General features: G+C 35.8%; 1 protein-coding gene across 1 annotated transcript in view; it reads left to right on the top strand.

The window, feature by feature from the left end:
- The window catches only part of tgfbr3 (transforming growth factor, beta receptor III), a 139289-nt gene that overhangs the window by 101488 nt on the left and 14848 nt on the right, over nucleotides 1–22953 (top strand). Inside the window, exons 6-14 of the mRNA XM_067459552.1 lie at nucleotides 1705–1867; nucleotides 3769–3916; nucleotides 6431–6620; nucleotides 8719–9011; nucleotides 10027–10182; nucleotides 11047–11193; nucleotides 12529–12711; nucleotides 17863–18159; nucleotides 22287–22443. Coding sequence (XP_067315653.1) covers nucleotides 1705–1867; nucleotides 3769–3916; nucleotides 6431–6620; nucleotides 8719–9011; nucleotides 10027–10182; nucleotides 11047–11193; nucleotides 12529–12711; nucleotides 17863–18159; nucleotides 22287–22443 — 1734 coding nt within the window. The remainder of the gene's footprint in view (nucleotides 1–1704; nucleotides 1868–3768; nucleotides 3917–6430; nucleotides 6621–8718; nucleotides 9012–10026; nucleotides 10183–11046; nucleotides 11194–12528; nucleotides 12712–17862; nucleotides 18160–22286; nucleotides 22444–22953) is intronic.

The following is a 22953-nucleotide window of genomic DNA, read 5'->3' on the forward strand; positions in this document are numbered from 1 at the left end:
CGTGTTTGAGTTTGAGGTTTGGCAGTGACTCAAAAGGCTGTGTTTACCTCTGCAGGAGAGTTCTGGCCTTCTACTCTATCTCAACCCTTTGTAGCTCCGCATGAGAGCGGACATGCTTCCGATCTGTTTGCTGCAGAGAACAGGCGACCCTCTTACCCCACAGCACCTCAAAGAGCCAGGAAGAGCAGAGAGTAAGACATGCCAGCCTTTCATGAGGAGTTGACACTCATCACCCTTGCGCTTTGTCCAAGCATAATGGCCAAATAAGGAAGCATCTGTCTTCTGTTTCTCTGGGGCAAAGAGAAGAGCCATCATCTCTTTTGTAGAGGAGCAAAGAAAACGGTGTTCAAGAGTAGATTTTTTTTGGGGAGTAGTTCATCTGCAACAGGGCATGTCATTTTCAAGATAACCATGTCCAAATGGTGTTTTATCTTCCTAATTTGACAGGTCCAAATATTACTAAAAGGTTTGTCAATGAATGATGATTTTATTTTGAGGGGGGGAATTTTAAGTAATTGTTGTGTAAACTAATTTGCCATAATTTAATTATATTGTTCAGTACCGATCCTTTTAAAAAAAGAAAAAAGAAAAAAAAGAAACTAGTACTTTAGCAAAGATGCATTTCAATTAACAGTGAAGTGACAGGAAAGAGTTACATTGTTACAAAAGACCTATATTTCTTGAATCCAGTTTTTTTTTAAATCATATTTTCCACAAAAATATTAAGCAACTGTTTTTAAAAATTGATAATAAGAAAAGTTTTCTGACCACAAAGTTCAGTATGATTTTTGAAGGATAATGTGACAATGTGAAGACTACAGTAATTGCTTAAAATTCAGGTTTAAAGCAGCGGTCACACTGCACTTTTCCTTCCATTGACTTCGGAAAAGCGAAAGGACTCATGCGAAAGGTTTTGGTGTTCGAATTTCAAGCTTGGTGAACTCTGAGCTGCGGATTTGCATCATGTGATGACGTGTGACCAGTAGAAGCCTCTTGACTGAATTAAAAGAATTAAATTTTATATAGTAGATTGTATATTTTTTACATTTTGAGTGTATTGCTTTTTGTTGTTAAATTCATGTTTAAAAAAAGACAAAAAGGGGTTTGTCATATCACAACCTTTGGCGGTTCCAAAGAAATATCACATGCTCAAAGTCTAGTAGTGTCTGCAGCTTAAGGAATAAATTACTTTTTAAAATATAATAAAAGATTATTTCACAATATTACTTTTTACTGTATTTTTGTTATAAATAAATTCAGCCTTGGTGAGCATGAGGCTTCTTTCACATTCATTAAAAAATCTTACCATCCCCAGATTTTGAACAGTATTGTCATACTACTATATACTGCATACATATATAGTATACATACTACATTATATACTGTCATAATACTGTTTGGCATGATTTTGGCATTTAGTCAACCTGGTTTCAAGATATCAATATAAGCATTGGCCATTGAAAATGTTCGACCACTATGAAAAAACCCACAATCTCTCCTCTGCTTCCATTGCTGCTCACATACTGTGGCAAACACAGACAAGCCAAAGGATACAAACAGCAAAACGTTCCAGTGCTTTCATACTAAATATCAGATTATAGGACTGTAATTAACTGTTGGTTAACTATTTGTCAGTCAAACTGTTTCTGTCTCCTCAAAGTTTCTATCAGCCCTTGGCCTAAAAATATCTCGTACTTGTTTCAGACCCCGTCTTCTCAGAGACTTGTAAGATTGATAACAAGTTTCTGTCTCTGAACTACCTGGCCAGCTACATCCAGCCCCAGCCATCCAGAGGGTGTGTTCTCTCAGGTCCTGATCATGACCAGGAGGTCCACATCATTGAGCTCCAGGCACCAAACTCCAGCAGGTGAGGAGAAGACTGTTATACAAGTAAAGGATTAAGAAGTTTCTGTAAAAGTTTCTGTAATACAGCCACGGTAAAATACAGTCATATTAACATTATTTATTCATATTATAATATTTTTCTTTCAAATACATATTTAAAAATAATAAGAGATTTTTAGTGCATCTACAGCAAAGTTGAGAGCAAAGAATGTGATTTAAAGGGTTAGTTCACCCAAAAATGAAATTTCTTTCATTAATGACTCACCCTAATGTCTTTCCACACCCGTAAGACCTCCGTTCATCCTCTGAACACAGTTTAAGATATTTTAGATTTAGTCCAAGGCCTTTCTGTCCTTTGAATGTAAGTGTATGCCCACTTGCTGTCCACGTCCAGAAGGTAATGAAAACATCATCAAAGTAGTCCATATGAGACATCAGTTGGTTAGTTAGACTCTTTTGAAGCGTCAACAATACATTTTGGTCCAAAAATTTAAAACAATACGACTTTATTCAGCATTGTCTTCTCTTCCGCGTTTGTTTTCAAACCTCAAATAAAGAATCAAACGCTCGTGAATCAGCAGATTGATTCGTGATTCATATCGCCAATGTCACGTGATTTCAGCAGTTTGCCAGTTTGACACGCGATTCGAATCTTGAATCATGACCGTTTGATTCTTTATTTGAGGAACACGGAAGAGAAGACAATACAGAATTTTCAAAGAGTCTTGATGACTCTAGAGTAGTTTGTAACACATTTTATTTAAGAGAAATATAAATGTAAATATATTTGGTTTTGACAGATCTAGAGTATTCAGACTCACTCTGATAAATCAAAAGAAATACAGAGAAATAAATATGCTGCTGCAGAGCACATTACGAAGACTTGCTATAGACATAGCGTGCAGATTGAGCTCCATCTCCAGAGTGTATGGAGAACTCCTTTGAAGATCTAGACGGGTGGTGCTGGGGAGGAGGAAGGACAATAGACATAGTGTGCAAAAATGAGCTCCATCCAGTAGGACTGGAAAATAAGCAAGCGATAGATAGGAAGAAGCAATTGATTGGCTGCGAAACCGCAGAAGAGACAATCAATCAGCATCAAAGTTTCATGACTGAACTTTGTATTAAATAAACAAAATTGTGCATCAAATGCTGGGATTTTATTCGTTTATTAATTTATTTCAAAGAAAAGATTATATATATATTATATATATATTATATATATATATAATATATTATATATATATATTATATATATATATATATATATATATATATATATATATATATATATATTATATATAATATATTAACAGCAGTGCATATAATTGAATCTGCTATTGAAGGCCTTACCAGATATACCATATAAACCGTAAACTTTTCAAACTACAAATAATTGTGTTGCTGACATTCTCTGCAGGATATTTCGGTCATATGGGTATGTTTAGTTTATCGTGGTGTGTTATATAACCGAGTGTTCATGGATGGGTGTGTTTGCTTTTGTAATGTACGTGCTTGTCTGTCTGTATTTTGACATTTTAGGTTGTCATTGTGTTTCCTTCAGTCTGTACAGTTTATTTGGAAATAGGCAGGTATTGTTGATATTGGAAAACTCTGCCGTGTAAAACTGTCTCCGCCCACAACAAAATCACTCATGGTTGCCTAATAGTGACTCAAAAAATGAAAAACAGATCTAAAGATATGCAAGCATCATGATGGATCCCAGTGTTGTGGTATGTGGTCTGTTTCACATGTGTCCAGCTTTGTTTTCTAGGAAACAATCCAGTTTTTTAATCAATTGGCCAGACGGAAAGCATGTTAAAACTGAAAGATTCTTATGATCTCTCTCTCTCTCTCTCTCTCTCTCTCTCTCTTCTCTCTCTCTCTCTCTTCTCTTCTCTCTCTCCCTCTCTCTCTGAGTAGTGCATTCCAAGTGGATGTGATCGTGGATTTAAGGCCGCTAGATGGTGACGCCCCACTCCATCGTGATATTGTGTTACTTCTGAAATGTGAGAAGCCAGTGAATTGGGTAATCAAAGCCCACAGCATCATCGGCAAACTGGACATTGTGGTATGATGTTTTACATTTTTGGCCACATGCAATATGAGTATTGGTCATATGCTGTTGTCATCTCTATATATAATATATATAGTTTAATAATATTATATATATATATATATATATATATTATATATATATATATATATATATATATATTATATATATATATATATAGATAGATAATTATTGCTGTTATACACTACAAAAGTTCAAAAGTTTGGATCAGGCTGATTATTTTGTTTTTGAAAGAACATTTGTATGTTCAATAAAGCTGTTTATTTTATTATTTTTATATTATGTTTAATTACAGCCCAAATATTTGAAATGTTATTAAATAGTTCTATTTGCATCATTTTTAAATATGATTTATTCCTGTGTATTTTCAGCAGCCATTAGTCCAGTCACACAATCTTTCAGAAATTATTCTAACATGTTGATCTGGGACTCAAGAAACCTTTTATTATAATGTTTTTATAATTACAGTTGAAAATGGTTTGTGCTGCTTAATTAAGCGTGGAAACCATGATACAGAGTATTTTTTCAGGATTATGAAAAGAAAGAAACATTTTTTTAAAACACATTTTTTATAACATTCTGAATGTCTTTAATGTTATTCATTTTGATCAATTGAATCTGTCCTTACTGAATAAACATATCAAATTCTTAAGAAAAATAAAAAATCACAGCGATGATCCCAAACCTTTGAACGGTATGATTTTATAAATTTTTGTAATCAAACAATACGTAATGCTTACTCTTCTAACTGTTTGAAAAGGTTGAGCAAAATATAGCAAGTTGATCCAATGAACTGTGTGATCTGGAGGCCTGTTATATATTGGAGTAATAACAGAAGAACGAGTGTAGTGAGTTTTTCTTCAGCCAGAGCCTTTGCAGAGTTTTTATTGTAGCATTGGCCTGGCACTTCAGAATATGAATTATGAGAGCGTCTGTCTGCTGGTTTCAGATAGCACAGCATAACACATTCACACCACTGAAAGTGTCACTACACACTGCTCTTGGAGAGTGACTTGTGCGCACAGTGTGTAATTTAGTGCTAAATATTTGTGCATTTTTATGTGCTGCTTAAGAGAATAAATCCACAATGTCGTTAGGATAAGTCACATTTGTTAAAAAGGTTTAAGGTGTTTATATGATAATTTATAGATGTTTTTTCTGAGTTTGAAAACTATAATGTAGATTATAATGCATTGTATGGTCTTATTAATAATTGTAATCACAGGTATAATTCATTATAAAACATTGCATCTTTAGAAAGTATAATGCATTAAAACATATGACAAACAACAAATTCAGATGAAACAAGGCATCTGCGAATATTATAATGTATTATAACTTTGGTTACAATTATTTATGAAAATATATAATGCATTATAATGTAGATTATAAATAACTTCACAATGGATTGACCAGGACTCACTGATAGAGAATATATTGTATCTTAATGGGCCCTTTCTGTTTAAATAAATAAATAAATAAATAAATAAATAAATAAATAAATAAATAAATAAATAAATAAACATAAAAGCTTTAAGTAAAATTAAGTTATAATTCTTATAATTACAGATATTTGAATATATATATATATATATATATATATATATATATATATATATATATATATATATATATATATATATATTCAAATATCTGTAATTATAAGAATTATAACTTAATTTTACTTAAAGCTTTAATATCTTTATGTTCTATAATTTATATATAGATTGAAAGATTGGTATCATTGAGCTACAGTAGATCCACGAATATGTAGGTCAAACTTTTAGGAGGACAGTGGTCCTGCATTATGCTATGATGTTCTGGCATTGAAAATCAACAAGTCATAAAGTTCATTAGAGAATTTTAATGTGAATGTCTAAGTGTGTGTATAACGCATCTGTCGCCATGAATGTGTTGCACTTGTCCGTGTCTGAGTGAATCGGTTACAGTGTTTTAGACTGTAGGAGAATGTAAGTAATGCATGTGATACGATCCACAGCCTTGTAAAATCAAAGCCCTGCTACTGTTGGCAGATTGGCTCAAGTTGGTTGTCCAGCCTGGTGAGGCATTTGTGGGAAACACGGCTGGGAATGAGGGCCATCTGCCCTTCACACCTATTAAAGAACAACCAGGCGTTCATTTATGATTCCTACGTAATTTGACCACTTTTTTTGCCATGCTGTAAACTCATCAAACCTTTTTGTTTTTTGTTTGGGTGACCTAAAGGAATAACCAACATTAAATGCGATTAGGAATTACTTCTGTTGGCAAATTTATGCTGAAAAGGTAAAAGTTACATTTGGGCCCTGATATTTTTTCTCTTCCATCAGTGAGGTTCGATCTATATTTATAGGTAAGATAAGGTATTAGATCAGAAAATGTTTCCTTTCCAATTTTTAGTTTTTCTGTTCCAAAAAATGAGCAAAGAATTAACACTTGTGAAGCATTCCTCTGTTTCTGCATTTGAAGTGAACGAGTTATCTTATTCTTCCCCTTTGTCCTCCTCAGACATCAGATACTGTCGGCCTGAATGAGGACACAGAAAAGCTGATGCAGGTGTCGAAGACGGTCAAACAGAAGCTGCCCGCAGGATCTCAGGCTCTGATCCAGTGGGCAGAGGAAAACGGATTCAAACCAGTCACTTCCTACACCAGCACCCCTGTCGCCAACCACTTCAAACTGCGCCTCAGAGAACAAGGCATGAGCAACAACCCAAGATATAAATGACATCAACTTAAAATAGTTAAAATACGCTTAATTAGTTTAAAATATAAATAAGCTTAATTGATTGAATACACTGGGAAAAAATATATAGATATGGCCTTTTTACACCTGGTCACTTCATGCATTTTATTGTTATTGAATGTTATTGCAGTCCTACACACGTGCTGCACAATTATTCTGAATTAAATATTAATTTGAGTGATGATGGATATTATTGGGGTGTCTTTATATGGCACAGGAGATGCAGATAACTTGATCTTGACCTGTAAGAGACTTAAATGAATACTGTCACGTTACAAATCTGCTTTAATTTGAAATTAAAATTAAATGAATTGCTAATTACAACATTGAAATAAAAATGTAAAGGGTGTAGCCTGACGTGGTCATACTCAATTCTAGTCCGAATATGAGTCTGAAACTGCTCCATTGGGCTGTGATTATGGGGCGTTTCAACTGAACCAGGCAAGACCTCAATCGGATAGACCTACAACCAATCAGAGCAACGAAACAACGCATTGTCATTCAAATGTCAACAGAGCTCAACTGCACATTGTTGCCAAGTCCATGAGTGCGAATTTTAGCAGGCAACCTTGCCAAAATAACACACATTTTACCCCCCAAACACCATTTTTCCCCCAGAGAACCCCCAGAGAAGCTATTGTTTAGGGCTAGTAGTTGGCGGATTTTGTTGTAAAAACTTGGCAACCCTGTCTGCACGCGAGCTGAAATCAGGCTGGAATACACGTTCTTTGCTGATGTTGTAAAAAAATAAAATAATATAATGATACACAGAGTACTTACCCAACATGATCATCATTTCTGAGAGAAATTGTGAAGGTGAATGCATATACAAACAAGCTCTCCGTTTAGGATTCAAACAAATGTAATCCAAGCCCCTTTGATGACGTGCATGATTACGTTACTGTTGATCATCTGTCCGTCATCGTCTAAAGCCCGCCCTGGTGATTTCATTGGTCCAAACAGTTTCTGTTTGGTGATAATTACTCCTCTATGGATCAAGGCCAGACCGAACTGCCCGACCTAAAAATGTTGTGGGCAGCGCTAAGTTCGGCTGGCATCCAGGCTATAAAGGGTGTACAAATACTATACAATCGTGAATATAAATAATTGTGAATAATGTTAAAATAAAACTGCACATTTAATTGATCTATTATAACTTTGATGTTGTTTTCTTATAAAGGTCCAGATTTTTTTTCACCAGGTGTTTTTTTTAAATTATATTATGTCATCACATTTCTGTTTTGCCACCAGCCATTGCTGATCTCCATTGCTGATCGTGGTTTCCAGTATGTAACTGCCCTCTTCAGGGAACACGAGAAAACGCAGTAATCCAGATCTTTTAATCCAATCTGCAAATTAGTTTGAAGAACCAAATTAGCCAGAAATCAGTTATCACGATTAAAAGATCTGGCATCTGTCAAATCATCTCAGATGTATAAAGCGACGTTACGAAGCACGGACCCCGGGTGTGAATGCCCTCCGAAACGCTTTCGAGCCTGATTTAAATCCGATCACTCAATCACTTCAGAAGGCGGTTTTAGATGCATTCCAGACAAAACTAGACAAGTATAAATGCAACACTGTTGAAACCAAAATACGTACATTTTACTCCTTCCAAAATGTAAAAAAATAAACGTGAGAGCGTGTTATAGGCTATATGACATGTAATAGTCAGATATGACAGCGCTTCTGAAACACTCATCGCCACAGATGAGTTAGGTGTCTAACTCAAGCCAACGCTCAAACTGCTGCAAATGAAACAGTCACAGAAGCTCAACAGTAGAAACGCATGAAGTGAACATGTGTAAACAGGCACATTCATTTTTTTCTTCAAAAACATTTCTTGATATTTTTCTTCCTAAGTAAATTTATAAATTTATTACATTTGGTACTGGAAAACATTAAAAAAAAATTTTTACTGAAGAATTTTAATAAATCATTAATAAAAATAACAATGCATGTGTTTGCTTTGTGATTTTCTTGCATCGACATTACCGAGCAGTTGCCAGGCAGATTGACTTTTAAATCTCTTCTTTCTTGATCACTTCCAGACCTAGGGAGCATGGATGAAGGAATGTTCCCACCAGAACTGTCCATTCTCCGCAATATCAACCCACTTCCAAAGCCCAGCGCCCGGGATTCCCCTCCACGGAACGGGTTCCCTTTCCCCTTTCTGCCATCCATGGAGCAGGGCCTGTCATTTCCACCTCCGATGCCATCTCTTGAGGAACGAGTCTTTCAGGCTAGTGGCCCCGAGGAGCAGCAGGGATCTCCAAATGTAGGATTCAGTGTGCAGTGTGAGAAGAACAAAATGGTGGTCAGCATTGACAAGGAAACTCTACAGGTAGGTAACACAAGTGACAAGTGCACAACATTTTGTACGCACAAATTGGTTGAGTATCGGATGAGTATTGCAGAGTAACTAATTAAAAGTAGTTTGAGTTTTAACATAACTTCATTTTTAAGTAGCTCTTATGTCTGTTTTTTTTTCAAGACTGCATATATTTGATAAAAAATACAGTTAACATAATGATAGTATTATTTAAAATAACTGCTTTCTATTTTAATATATTTTGTCGTATGATTTATACATGTGATTTTCAGCATCTTTAGTCCAGTCACATGATCGTTCAGAAATCATTCTAACAGGATGGTTTGGTGCTCAAGTACAATGTGTGATTATCAATGTTTAAAACAGTTGTACTGCTTAATATTTTTGTGGAAACCATGGTAATTTTTTAAATAAATAGTTATAATAGTTTTTTTAAATAATAGTTAAATAAAATAAACATCTTTTATTTTTAATAATAATCTAAAAGTATTTGCTGTCACTTTTAATGCATCCTAGCTGAATAAAATAAATCATTTATTTATAAAAAAAAAATCTTCCTGAACCTTAACTTTTAATCTTTGATGCATTTTTTATTATTATTATTAATTTGTTTTATTTGTAGTTTGTTACTACTTGTTTAAAAGAGTAGCTTGAGTATGGTTAAACTTTAAGCTAAGCTTCCCAAACTGCATTAAAGAAGTGGTGTGTGAGAGACACCTTGTATTTCTCTCAAGCTGATGCTGTGTGAATAATCCCAGAATGTGTGGGCCGCATACACTGACGTCAGAAACCAGAAGTGGTGTAACAGACCACTTCAGAGGGAGAGCAAACACTCATTCTACCATCAAAATGCTTTTGAGCAAAGTTAGACAAGCTTGCAAGTCTTGTTTGTCACTTTCAAATGTTGAAACACACAATAGATCTCAGATTTAGACTGCAATATCTTCAGGACTGATAATAGATCTTGATATGTTGTCAAAGGTTGAGATTTTTCTTGTGAAGTCATGTTTTCCTAATGTCCTCGCAGGCCAATGGGTTTGGAAAACCCAATATCACTCTTCAGGACTCCCAATGCAAAGCAACCTCCAACACCACCCACTATATACTGGAGACGCCCCTGTCTGGCTGCCAAACCACTAAAATCCCCTCCCACCCCAGCCCAGTGGTCCTCTATATCAATTCAGTGAGTACTAAAACCAACATACAATCAATAATATCAAATGTGAAATTAAGTTCTTGTTCGCTTTGCCTTTTCCAATGCATGCGGGAGTTCAGGGTCAGTTGGTGTGACCCCTCCAACACGCCATATCTGTTTTCAGTGTTTCCTGGTCCTGCATGTGTGTTTTAACCCAGAAGGGATGATTCACTTCCACACGGAAATTCAGCAATCATTTCTAGCGGAAATTCCTAAAAACACTTTTAGCCTTGAACCCATTAAAAAAGCTGGACAACCTCCCAAATATGTATCTTTTACTCTGAACTCTGAGCCCCAAGGGCAATTAAAACGATATGACCCATACGGTCAGAACACAGTACTGGCCCGCAGAGCGAGATCCACAGAGCTTCAAAGGAGGATGGTGTTTAATTGAAAATCCTATGACAAATTGGCAAGTTTTGTATGACTCAACTTCACCTCCATTAGACAATGTTCACAGGCCTCCTTCACCTTTGAACCCATAATCTGTCCTGAGCTCTCATAAGGAGGTGGTTCTCATATTATGATGTGAATGGATTGCCATGTTTTTTTCCGATGAGAAGAACTGAGAGAGGTTTATTTTTTATTTTTTGTTCATCTGCCTTGGGAGTTACATTGCTGAAATTGTGCATTCCCATGTATTAAATCCAGCTTTCTCATCTGTTTTGGCAGACCTTTGGCAAGTGTAGATTTCGATTATCTCTGACTGTATCTGTGCTGAGCATCAGAGTGAAGCAATGTATTTTCTATAAAAGGTTTTATAGAGGAAATTGTATGATTGTTAAGAAATTGTTGGGTTTACCTTACATTATTACTGAGAGGTCAGAAACTAAGTGTGTCTGTAATTGACAGATTGTTATTAGCCAATTAGAACAGAAGGATGGAAGTGGCTGGCCCGTTGACGATGAAGATCTGGAGTCAGGAGATGTCGTATTACCAGGAGATCCGGAGGTGACAGAAAGAATTTTACCAGAAACCGGACATCGTGCGACTATCTTGGTATGATATTTACATGTCAAAATATTATTTATAAATGGTACTACAGGAATAAAAACAATAGGACAAGAACCAAATGTAAGTTTTTTTTCAACTAAAAATCTGCCTGTTACTGTGGCTCTCAAATCAGATGTGGCAAATATTATAACTGATGCCTGATTAGAAATCCTACATTACAGTTAAGCTATGTAGTTATAACCATCAATACATTAGTTAATGTACTATATAATATAATATATATCTGTGCTATATATAAGTATATATTGAATAGTTTGAAGGGTATTTTTTTTTTAATTCTTTATGGCATCACCATAGAAAGGTATATAAATATATTTATAATGTGCTAATAGTATGATATATTTAAAGGGGACATATTAAAGGTGAGCTAAACAAACCATTTTTGTGTATGTCCCTTTAAATGCAAATGAGCTGGTGCTCCCTGCCTGTTAGTTAGTTAGTTAGTTAGTTAGTTAGTTAGTTAGTTAGTTAGTTAGTTAGTTAGTTAGTTAGTTAGTTAGTTGCTATAGTTTAGTTTAATTCTGGTTTTAACTAATGTTGCCATCTTGCTTTTATCCACTATTATTACAAGCCTGTTGTAGCGGACCCTGCCAAATCTTTACTGATGAATTTGGTGAAGTGTTTTGTTCATCACACAAAAGATGAAATGACCGTTTTCACGTCAGAAAATCGATGTATTGCATTATTATCAGCATACACAGCGAATTACACAAACACAGTCCTTACAACGAACAGTTAACAAATATATGCAGACCTTTTCCCTTTTAAAGGGGTGCTTAATGAACTGGTAAACTTTATATATGTAAAACAACTCTGATAAACTATTATAAAGTGCACTCTCTCCCTTTCATGATCAGTATGGAAAAAATTGAGAAAATGGCGGACAGTGTACAACTGGCTGAGGGCAGAAACCATGCTAATACGGAACAGTCAATTGGCAAAGTGGGTGGAAACGTGCAGATTAAGGGGTGGTAATATTACAAAAGATCCTATTCCTACATCAGAAGGGGAGATAAATCTGAGCGGCTCATTTTTTCACATAATTGTAGAAAAAGGCTTACCAAAACAGTTACTTAGGTTGTCCTTTTTCACGTTTCCTGGGTTGTAGATGGACCAGGAACCCGATTATAGCACTTAAACAGATCATGATCAGATTAAATCAGATTTTCATGATATGTCCCCTTTAAGGTTAATAAGGACAGTATTTACTGTATGTGATCAAATACATTAGGATAATGATAACATATTCTGCCTCTCTTACCTTCTAATTTCCCTTCAGTTCAATTAACATTATCCAATTCTCTGTTTCTCTCCCCTTAGTTCAATTGCACATATCGTAAGAACCAGGACACCCCAGTTGACAGTGATATTGGATCTGATGATTTCCTTGTAGACTCTCTAGACAATATTACCTTCAACATGGAGCTGTATAACAATCCCTTCCACTACCCCATCACTCAGTCGTTCCTCACCATCACCGAGAACAGGCCCATCTATGTGGAGGTAAGCATATACATTTGCATACAGTCATGCTCAAAAGTTTACATACACCTTGCAGAATCTGCAAAATGATAATTATTTTAACAAAATAATAAGGATCATACAAAATGTGTTATTTAATATTTAGTTCTCTCCTGAATAAGATATTTTACATCAAATATGTTTTTCAGATTCTGCAAGGTAAGGTTCAAGGGTTTGAAATAAACACCTGGGTAAAAAATCACCTGTGGCAGGTAATAATGTCAAATCACTTGCCAATTTGCCGGGATATTTTCACAAATTATGTTCACACAATTTGCTCGCGAAGTAAATCTACTTTTATATAATCTGCACATATTTGCTTTGAAGGAAATTGATCAGACCCAACATAATAATACACATAATAATGTGGAGTAACTAATCCCAGTGTAAAAAAGGAAAGAACCACCTAGCAACAACAAAATTTTTTTTGCAGACCACAGATCTTTGTTTGAGGTGGTGTTTGACTTCCTATGGATTTATTTATTCACTTAAAATGCATTTGTAGTTCATAGAAGGATGCCATGTTTTATAATATGCAATACAGATTTTATAATAAATAAATGTATATATAAACTTGGATTATCACATTGCCTCCTCTTATGTGACTTTTCCCCATGCCTCCTCTCATGTGACTTTTCCCCATTCATTTCAATTCCCCCACACAAAAGAAAGGGCATGTTTTAGGGTGTCTGTTTGAAGTCAATGGGGACAGATGAGGCTCGTCTCCCGCTGTAACTTCACCTGCAGGTGTCGCTGTTGAACAGTGTTACTTTATGAAAACTACTGACTTCTACACATTTTAACGTCACATTTTGTAATATTTGCGTTTTATTTTAGCAATATCGATTTATTTTTTCTCATTTCATTTTTTTTGAGGAAGCACTGCCTCGTTTGCCTCCTCGGAGGAAACGCCCCAGATACACATAAACATACATACACATAAAGTCAAACCAATATTTATTCTGACATTTTATCCCATTATCATAGTTTATTTGCTATAGTTTTGAAAACATGTAATGTCAAGATAACCTTTTATAGAAAAATACGTAACCAATATGTATCTACCAATCAGCTGTCAGCTGTTAAATTTAAGCACACAATTAGATCATGCAAATTTTGGTCAACCAATGACCAAGCAATGCTTCGTTTTGTTTATTCGGTGGTGTAAAAGGTTGCATTAGAAATTAAAGAAAAAATACTTAAGAAAAACATGGTCAGGTCAAAGAGTCTGAATAATTTGGGTCCCATTTTTTTTTTAGCAATTTCACTGGTAGTTCACTGTATGAAGAGTTTTTGGGTATAATATGTCACAGTTTACTTTATTTTGCTATCCTCACTTAAGTAAATGAACTATAGTGTCCTGTACTCAATAATAAACAATTATATCTGGTGTCTGAATAATTTTTGGTTTGACTGTACATATACAGTGAGGAAAATAAGTATTTGAACACCCTGCTAATTTGCAAGTTCTCCTACTTGGAAATCATGGAGGGGTCTGAAATTGTCATCGTAGGTGCATGTCCTATGAGAGACATAATCTAAAAAAAAATCCAGATATCACAATATATGCTTTTTTTTAACTATTTATTTCTGTGATACAGCTGCAAATAAGTATTTAAACACCTGTCTATCAGCTAGAATTCTGACCCTCAAAGACCTGTTAGTCTGCCTTTAAAATGTCCACCTCCACTCCATTTATTATCCTAAATTAGATGCACCTGTTTGAGGTTGTTAGCTGCATAAAGACACGTGTCCACCCCATACAATCAGTAAGAATCCAACTACTAACATGGCCAAGACCAAACAGCTGTCCAAAGACACTAGATATAAAATTGTACACCTCCACAAGGCTGAAGGGCTACGGGGAAATTGCCAAGCAGCTTGGTGAAAAAAGGTCCACTGTTGGAGCAATCATTAGAAAATGGAAGAAGCTAAACATGACTGTCAATCTCCCTCAAACTGGGGCTCCATGCAAGACCTCACCTCATGGGGTATCAATGATCCTAAGAAAGGTGAGAAATCAGCCCAGAACTACACGGGAGGAGCTGGTCAATGACCTGAAAAGAGCTGGGACCAGCGTTTCCAAGGTTACTGTTGGTAATACACTAAGACGTCATGGTTTGAAATCATGCATGGCACGAAAGTTCCCCTGCTACATGTCCAGGCCCATCTTAAGTTTGACAATGACCATTTGGATGATCCAGAGGAGTCAAGGGAGAAAGTCATGCCGTCAGATGAGACCAAATGCATCTACAATGACAATTTCAGACCCCTCCGTGATTTCTAAGTGAGAGAACTTGCAAAATAGCAGGGTGTTCAATACTTATTTTCCTTACTGTACATATCTTACAACATGGTTGAATTCTTGATTCTGATCGATAAAATTCAGTTCCAAGATGTTCCAGTACATTCCTGGCTTTTTAAAAAATTGTATTACACACATCCTCTCTACACACAAACGCAACTTGAAAACCTTCACGTTCCTATGTTTAATAGTAAAACCTACACTATTCAGCAGTTTGGCATTCTTAAGATATTTTTTTAAAAGTATTTTATACTCACCAAAACTGTATTTATTTGATCAAAAATAAGTCATAATTGTTTAAATAACAATAATATTGTGAAATTTAAACCATTTTCTATTTTATTTTGTTCATTATATTTTTTAAATGTTATTTGTTCCTGTGATTAAAGCTAAATTTTCAGCACTCATTACTCCAGTCTTCAGTCACATGATCCTTCAGTGATCATTCTAATATTCTGATTTGTTGCTCATGAAACATTTCTTATTTTTATGTTAAACTGCTTAATTTTTTTTATGTGTGAAAAATCATCAAAAGAACACTATTTACTTGAAATGTAATTGTTTTTGTTACAATTTAGAAGTCTTTACTGTCAGTTTAATGCATCCTTGCTGAATAATAGTATTAATAAAAAATAAAAATAAAAGTAGTGTACATGTGGAAACCATGGGGTATTACATTGTGCAATACATACAACAGAATGTTTGTGCGTTATGTTGGAAAAGATTCCTTTGGGGTTCAATAAAACCATTTCCAGTTCTGTAACCACTTTAGAAATCTAATTTAATAATTGAATGAGAAACCATATACACACTGCCAAAAGCTCTACAAGAAATCCAAGATCTGCTTTTACCCTTAAACCATAATGTGTGGTGCTCATTGTGCATGGTTTCATATTTCTAATACCATAAGCGCCTGGTGTCTGTCTGTCTGATCAGACATTGTTCCGAGTATGCGAGCGTTTATGGCTCAAAAGTACACGCGTGTGTATAGATGTCTCCCTGTCAATCGCTGTGAAAGATGTCAGCAGTCTGCTGTGTGTGTGTACATTTTGTCTGGTCCGGGAGTTTGGCATATTGTCATTAATCAGTGGGGTTTCAAGGGGGCAAGGCTGACAATATTTGATCTCAGAGTGAAATTCTCAGGTGCCTGTTTTTAACTCTTTCTCTTCCAGGGTTAGAGTCTTTGATTAAATGTGTTCTTCTGAAGGTCCGTCTCACATGCCATATAAAAATGTCAGATCAGTGCAGATTGTTCTTGATTTATGGCCACATCAATGGAGGATCTGCTGTTTCAGTCAGACAGTAGATCACAAAGAGCTCCCTGTGTCCACACTCTTTTTGGGCCTTGCAAAAAAGTTTTTAATTAATCTCTCTTTTCTAATTTGGTTATACAAGTCCTCCAGTGAGTTGAGAATACACTCATATTAATAAGGCCGGTCACACACAGAACAAAATGCCACACTGCATGCTGGCTTGAGTTCAAGGTGACAGAACAATAACAGTGAATCTAATCACTCTACAGTTATTTATTAAGAATAAACAAAGTAGCAAAGATTGCTGTATGAAAAAACAGAAAGTGGAAAAGACAAACTTAGGCAATACGCAATGTATCAGCCTAAAATATGTACATTTACAATGACTTGGGACAAATATAATTTAATTTAATTTAATAGAAAACTATGATTATATAATGTACAGTATGTTCACAGATTGCTGTTTGAAAAATAGATTCCAGCTTTAGCATTTTAGACAATGAACACTGACTGTAAATCCAAGTTTTCTGAACAAATTTGTGCCCTCAATCTCAAATATCTCTTATTTAAATTATTCACACTAGGCTTGACATCAGTGATGCTATTGTAACCAAATGTGTTGCTTAATTTGAAGTAAATAGATAGATGGATGGATGGATGGATGGATGGATGGATGGATGGATGGATGGATGGATGGATGGATGGATGGATGGATGGATGGATGGATGGATGGATGGATGGATGGATGGATGGACAGACGGATAGATAGATAGAAGTGCAGTGAGATGAGAAGGGCAAGATTTTCAGTGAAATATGACTTCTGTTCTCAGAAAAGCTAATTTATACTCTAGCAATTCATTTTTGCAGGGCTTTTTTTTGCGCGTGACAGTCTGTTCCTTAAAGTCAATATTGCATTATTCACATTATTGTTCGAGATTCTTAGTCTGCCTACCTGAAATAAATTGGCCACCCTCCTGAGATTGACACCCCTTTGGCACAGCGATATGAAGGAAATGGGATGTGATGGTGTTTTTTGTGGCAGCTGATAGACAGTCTGTCATGCAGGCTTTTACAACATCAGATGGCCAAACTATTACAACTGAATGATCCTCAAAGATTTATTCGAGGCACAGAAATCTGACGTCAGAATTTGTGATTCTTGGAACGGTGAGCACTCTGACAATGTTTCTTTAGACAGTTTGCTGTGTTAAAACAAATGGGCAGCCTCTGTGCGTTATTTGCTGATTTGAACCGATGCCTGAGAGAGTTCACTCGGTTCAATCACTCAGAACGATCAAAAAAGATAGATTGAGCGTGTCTGGCAGAGGACTAGACATAATGTATAGCATCTAAGCATCACTCTGCTGATCCATCTCATACTATATGAATCACGTTTGATCATATTTATGAAAAAATGTCTAACAAGTTGTATTAATCAAGATAAAGAAAGTAGTTTTTCTTTACTTACTTTGTCTTGCTGTCTCTCTCTTATTGTTTGCAGCAGATATATATTTTGTCTCACAGAAAAATTACTTTTTCCTTTATTAATAGAGACATGTGACCTTTTCTCTGCAGATTTCAGCCTCAAAAGCCGACCCTAACCTTGGGTTCATGATCCAGACCTGCTTCATATCTCCAGACTCCGATCCTCGCATGCCGTCAGACTACGTTGTCATAGAGAACATATGTCCCAAGGACGACTCTGTTCTCTATTACCCTCAGCGAAGCGATTTCCCCATCCCTCACGCCCAGATGGACAAAAAACGCTTCAGTTTCACCTACAGATCAAAGTTCAACGTGTCATTGCTCTTCCTGCACTGTGAGATGTCCCTCTGCTCCAGAAGAAATGACAAGGAGATGAACCTGCCAGAGGTAGAAACCATCATCTAACATATCAGCTCTGTTCCAAGATCTAGTGAGCTGCCTTTGTAGGCAGCATTTAAGGGGTCACATTACATTAGGTGCGGTAATAATGCAAATGCTCTTTAAAAAGCGTTAAGCAGCAACATTATTCTGGCCCATGCTGTACCTTGATTTTGCAAATTCTAAAGTATCATCACGTGTATCATTCACAGAGAAGCCAATAAAAAATAACATTTAAAAATAAACCCAAGATTGCAGAAGCAAGAGAAATATTAATTCAGTACTGACTATATATATATATATATATATATATATATATATAAATATATATATATATATATATATATATATATATATATATATATATATAAATTACATAAATATATACATTATATACATGCCAATATTTCTTAAAGTCCCACTGAAGTGCCTTGAAACACACCTCATTATTCAGTGTGTTGACATAATTCAAATGGGTCTATATGTTTAGTTGTCTGCGCCGACTCGTGCATATGATCCGTGCTGCGCTCTCGTGTCTGTAGTCTAAATTTTGACCAGAGCAGTTGGTGTGTGCGCGCTGCTGCGGTGTGTGAAACTAACGTGAAAACAGACTTAATTTGCCTCAAATGAAAGCATATTTATATTGAATCGTTTCCTATCGCATATATAGTGTGCTATGTGCCTTTCACCATGTAGAAATGAGTAAATGTGTGAACAACTGACTAATTTCAGCCGCAATTTCAGCAGTGTAGGGGGCGGGCTTTATATTCTAGAGGGCATTTTGACTGGACAGAAGATTTGATGAGAAGGTGAAGTCTGCAATGATGTTATCAAAATTTGTCATTTGTTTTAACAGAAGTGAGAGACTGTAAGTTTTGAATGCTTATATCTCCTAAATGCAAGTTGTGTCATTGATTTGAATCATACGAGCTTATTCATAACTTTAAGGGTAACACAGTCATACTAAAAGCTAAAAAACTTCCATTTTAATTTCAGTGGGCCTTTAAATATATACATTGAGAAAAATGTATTAGAAAAGTAAAGTATTTGAACACCCTGCTATTTTGCAAGTTCAAGTTCTCCCACTTAGAAATCATGGAGGGGTCTGAAACTGTCATCGTAGGTGTCCACTGTAAGAGACATCATCATCTAAAAAAAAAAATCCAGAAATCACAATGTAACTATTTCTTTGTGATACAGCTACAAATAAGTATTTGAACACCTGAGAAAATCAATGTTAATATTTGGTACAGTACCCTTTGTTTGTAATTACTATTTTATTAGAGGTCAAACGTTTCCTGTAGTTTTTCACCATGTTTGCACACACTGCAGGAGGGATTTTGGCCCTACTCTGGCCTGTCGTTGAGAAACACAGAGTTTGAGCTCCCTCCAAAGATTCTCCATTGGGTTTAGGTCTGGAGACTGGCTGTGTGCTTCGGGTCATTGTCATGTTGGAAGACCCAGCCTTGACCCATCTTCAATGCTCTAACTGAGGGAAGGAGGTTGTTCCCCAAAATCTCGCAATCTCGTCATCCTCTCCTTAACAAAATGCAGTTGCCCTGTCCTATGTGAGTCATGAACATGTCCAGGCCCTAAGACAGGGAACCTTCCGTGCCATGCATGATTTCAAACCATGATGTCTTAGTGTATTACCAACAGTAACCTTGGAGGTGAGATCTTGCATGGAGCCCCAGTCCGAGGGATATTGACAGTCATGTTTAGCTTCTTCCATTTTCTAATGATGGCTCCAACAGTGGACCTTTTTTCACCAAGCTGCTTGGCAATTTCCCCGTAGCCCTTTCCAGCCTTGTGGAGGTGTACAATTTTGTCTCTAGTGTCTTTGGACAGCTCTTTGGTCTTGGCCATGTTAGTAGTTGGATTCTTACTGATTGTATGGGGTGGACACGTGTTTTTATGCAGCCAATGACCTCAAACAGGTGCATCTAATTTAGGATAATAAATGGAGTGGAGGTGGACATTTTAAAGGCAGACTAACAAGTCATTGAGGATCAGAATTCTAGCTGATAGACAGGTGTTCAAATACTGATTTGCAGCTGTATCACACAAATAAATAGTAAAAACAATCATATATTGTGATTTCTGGATTTATTAATTTTAGATGTCTCTCACAGTGGACATGCACCTACCATGACAATTTCTTACCATGATTTCCAAGTGGGAGAATTTGCAAAATAGTAGGGTGTTCAAATACTTATTTTCCTCACTGTACATATATGTGTGTGTATTCAAATATATACATAATAATTATACACAGTACGCACACATATATTGCATAAACACAAACTTTTATTTTGGATGTGATTAATGCAAAATCACAAAATTGATTAAATCAATTTGACAGCACTAATATTTATGTGTTTTGTCATCATGCTAATGGCAACCTTTATTCAAATCCATTGTCATGACAGACAAAGCAAGAAAAGTGTTCGTTGTACATATAATTCATTATATACGGAAATGTATTTCTAAAAGTTTGTTATAATTAAAAACACCCATTATTGCTGTGTAGTATATGCCTATTTGAGTATTGCACTAGTCTAGCCACATGCTAAATTTTTTTTTGTGTTGATATGCAGTAAAAACTCAGCAATAATCATTATGTATTTATATAATTAGTATTATTAGTAACACTATTAGTTATTACCTATACATGAAATTCTGAAATTAGGTGTCGCCTATTATGCCCAATCCATTCCTGCTCAGTTTATGATATAATTCACTGTTAATCAATTAAACACATAATGATCTTGTTTGCATTCAGACTTATGGATTTTGATAGCTAATGTTGCTTTACTGCCCTCAGGTTAAATTTTTTGGCAGTGAAATTACACAAAACATGCAAAACGACAAAATGCATTTGATGGAATTTGCAGTAATTCTTACATTAAAGATCGCAAAATATTCTAGGAACTCTTATGTAAAACCTTCCAAGTTCCATTTTGGTTATGGAGTTACCTTCGATTATAAGGAAGCTTCCTTTTTTGGCAGTTGGCAGTGCAGCAGCTCACTAGGTTTTGGAACACAGTCTTTATCTCCCTTATCTTTGCTTTCATCATACACGCATTATTCCCTCATTTCTTTATTCCTCATGTTTGTTTGATTTTAGGCTGCACAGGGTTATCGGATATCTCATTAAGCCAGAACACAGGAACGTAGATAACTTATTGACACTAGCACATATTTCCAGAGTAGAAGCTTTATTATATGGATAACATGAACACACTCTTTAATTCATTTATATAATCTGTTTGACTTTGCTGTCCATCTTAAGAGTTGCTTTTCGATTCATTGCTTTGGCACGGCTCGCTCTACACCAGCTGCTAGCATCAATCCACTCTCTGTGAGTGTGGGATGCGTAAATCTCAGGTTACTTCAGTTACCATCCACAGAGGAAAAACAAATCTCCAACTTTCACTGTCCGTTTTCAAATTTCCTTCCTCCCTCACTTCTAGTCATAATCATTTTAATCTCCTGCATTTTCAGCCGCTCTAATCATCATATTGCACGTTAAGGTTGTTTATGTCTCACCTAACATGATCTTGAAAGTGACTCATTGTTTGGTCGTAGATATTTACAGTTCAGTCATAATCTGGATGAGGATAAGAGACGTGACACGTCAAACCGTATAAACTGTGTATGAAATTATATGTGCTTTCTCTTCGAAGAGCGTGTGTTCGGTTTGGCTCAGGCACAATGTCTGCGACAAACGGGATGGCTTTAATGGCTTGAAATATACACTAATCCATGCTTATGAAAAACAAAGTGAACATTTTAAACATAAAAGGGCTCAATAATAAGGATGGTCAGATAGGGTCACTGTGAAAGTGTTTCAGGACAGATGATAACAAATCAGTAATGTGTTGCAACAAATGGTATTAGTTGCTAAACTCTCAGAAAGAAAAAAAAATCCTAATTTATGTGTTTTCTCTCTTTGCCGAACCACAACAGACTCCAAAATCCTTGCAAAAAAAGAAGTGCAATTGTATGCCTGTTTATTATAATAAGCTCTTTTATCTCATGAGTGAGGTTCATGCTGTTCTTTGAGGATTGTGGTGCCCATATGGCAAAGATTAGAGCTGGACCTTATTCTAACATTTCTGCTTCTTTCTTTGTAGTGTATGTTACCGGATGAAGCCTGCACTTCCCTCAGTGTGGAAAACATCCTACTCATGATGATGAACACCAAGACCTTCACCAAGCCAATGGTAGTCATCTCCGACAACACACCTGTCACTGTTAAGGTCCCTGAGGAGCAAACTCCACCAGACCGAGGTAAAGATCACGACATCCAACTTTCGACATATATTAAAGATGCATCAAAACAGTCATTATTTTTTGTTAGTTTTTTGCTGAATTTAATATCTAAGAGCCCTATTTTACTTTCTGAGCGCATGGTCTGAGGCACATGTTGCAGGTGAACTAAGGGCATGTCCGAATCCCCTTTTGCTAGTTTAATTATAGAAAAAAAACAGTTGGCGCAAAATGGTTGTATGCCTCTTAAAGAGTCATGGGTGTGTTTTGGGATTAATGTGCAATAAACCAATCAAAGTCTCATTTCCCTTTCCCTTTTAAACGTCAGTTGGGCTTGCACCATGGCAGATTCACTATTTACATGGTGGAATTTGTGAGCAGAAAGACTGAGCTCTTTTATTTTCAACATTTAAACATGTTGTTTAAGCGTGTGCTGCTGCGCATCCCTGTGTGTGTAATAAGCCGAGTGTACGCAAAATGCACCCAGCTATAGGCAAATATTACTAACACGCTCTTTAAATAACACAAAAA

This window comes from Pseudorasbora parva, chromosome 12, assembly GCF_024679245.1.
Source record: "Pseudorasbora parva isolate DD20220531a chromosome 12, ASM2467924v1, whole genome shotgun sequence".
In the NCBI taxonomy this organism is placed as follows: Eukaryota; Metazoa; Chordata; class Actinopteri; order Cypriniformes; family Gobionidae; genus Pseudorasbora; species Pseudorasbora parva.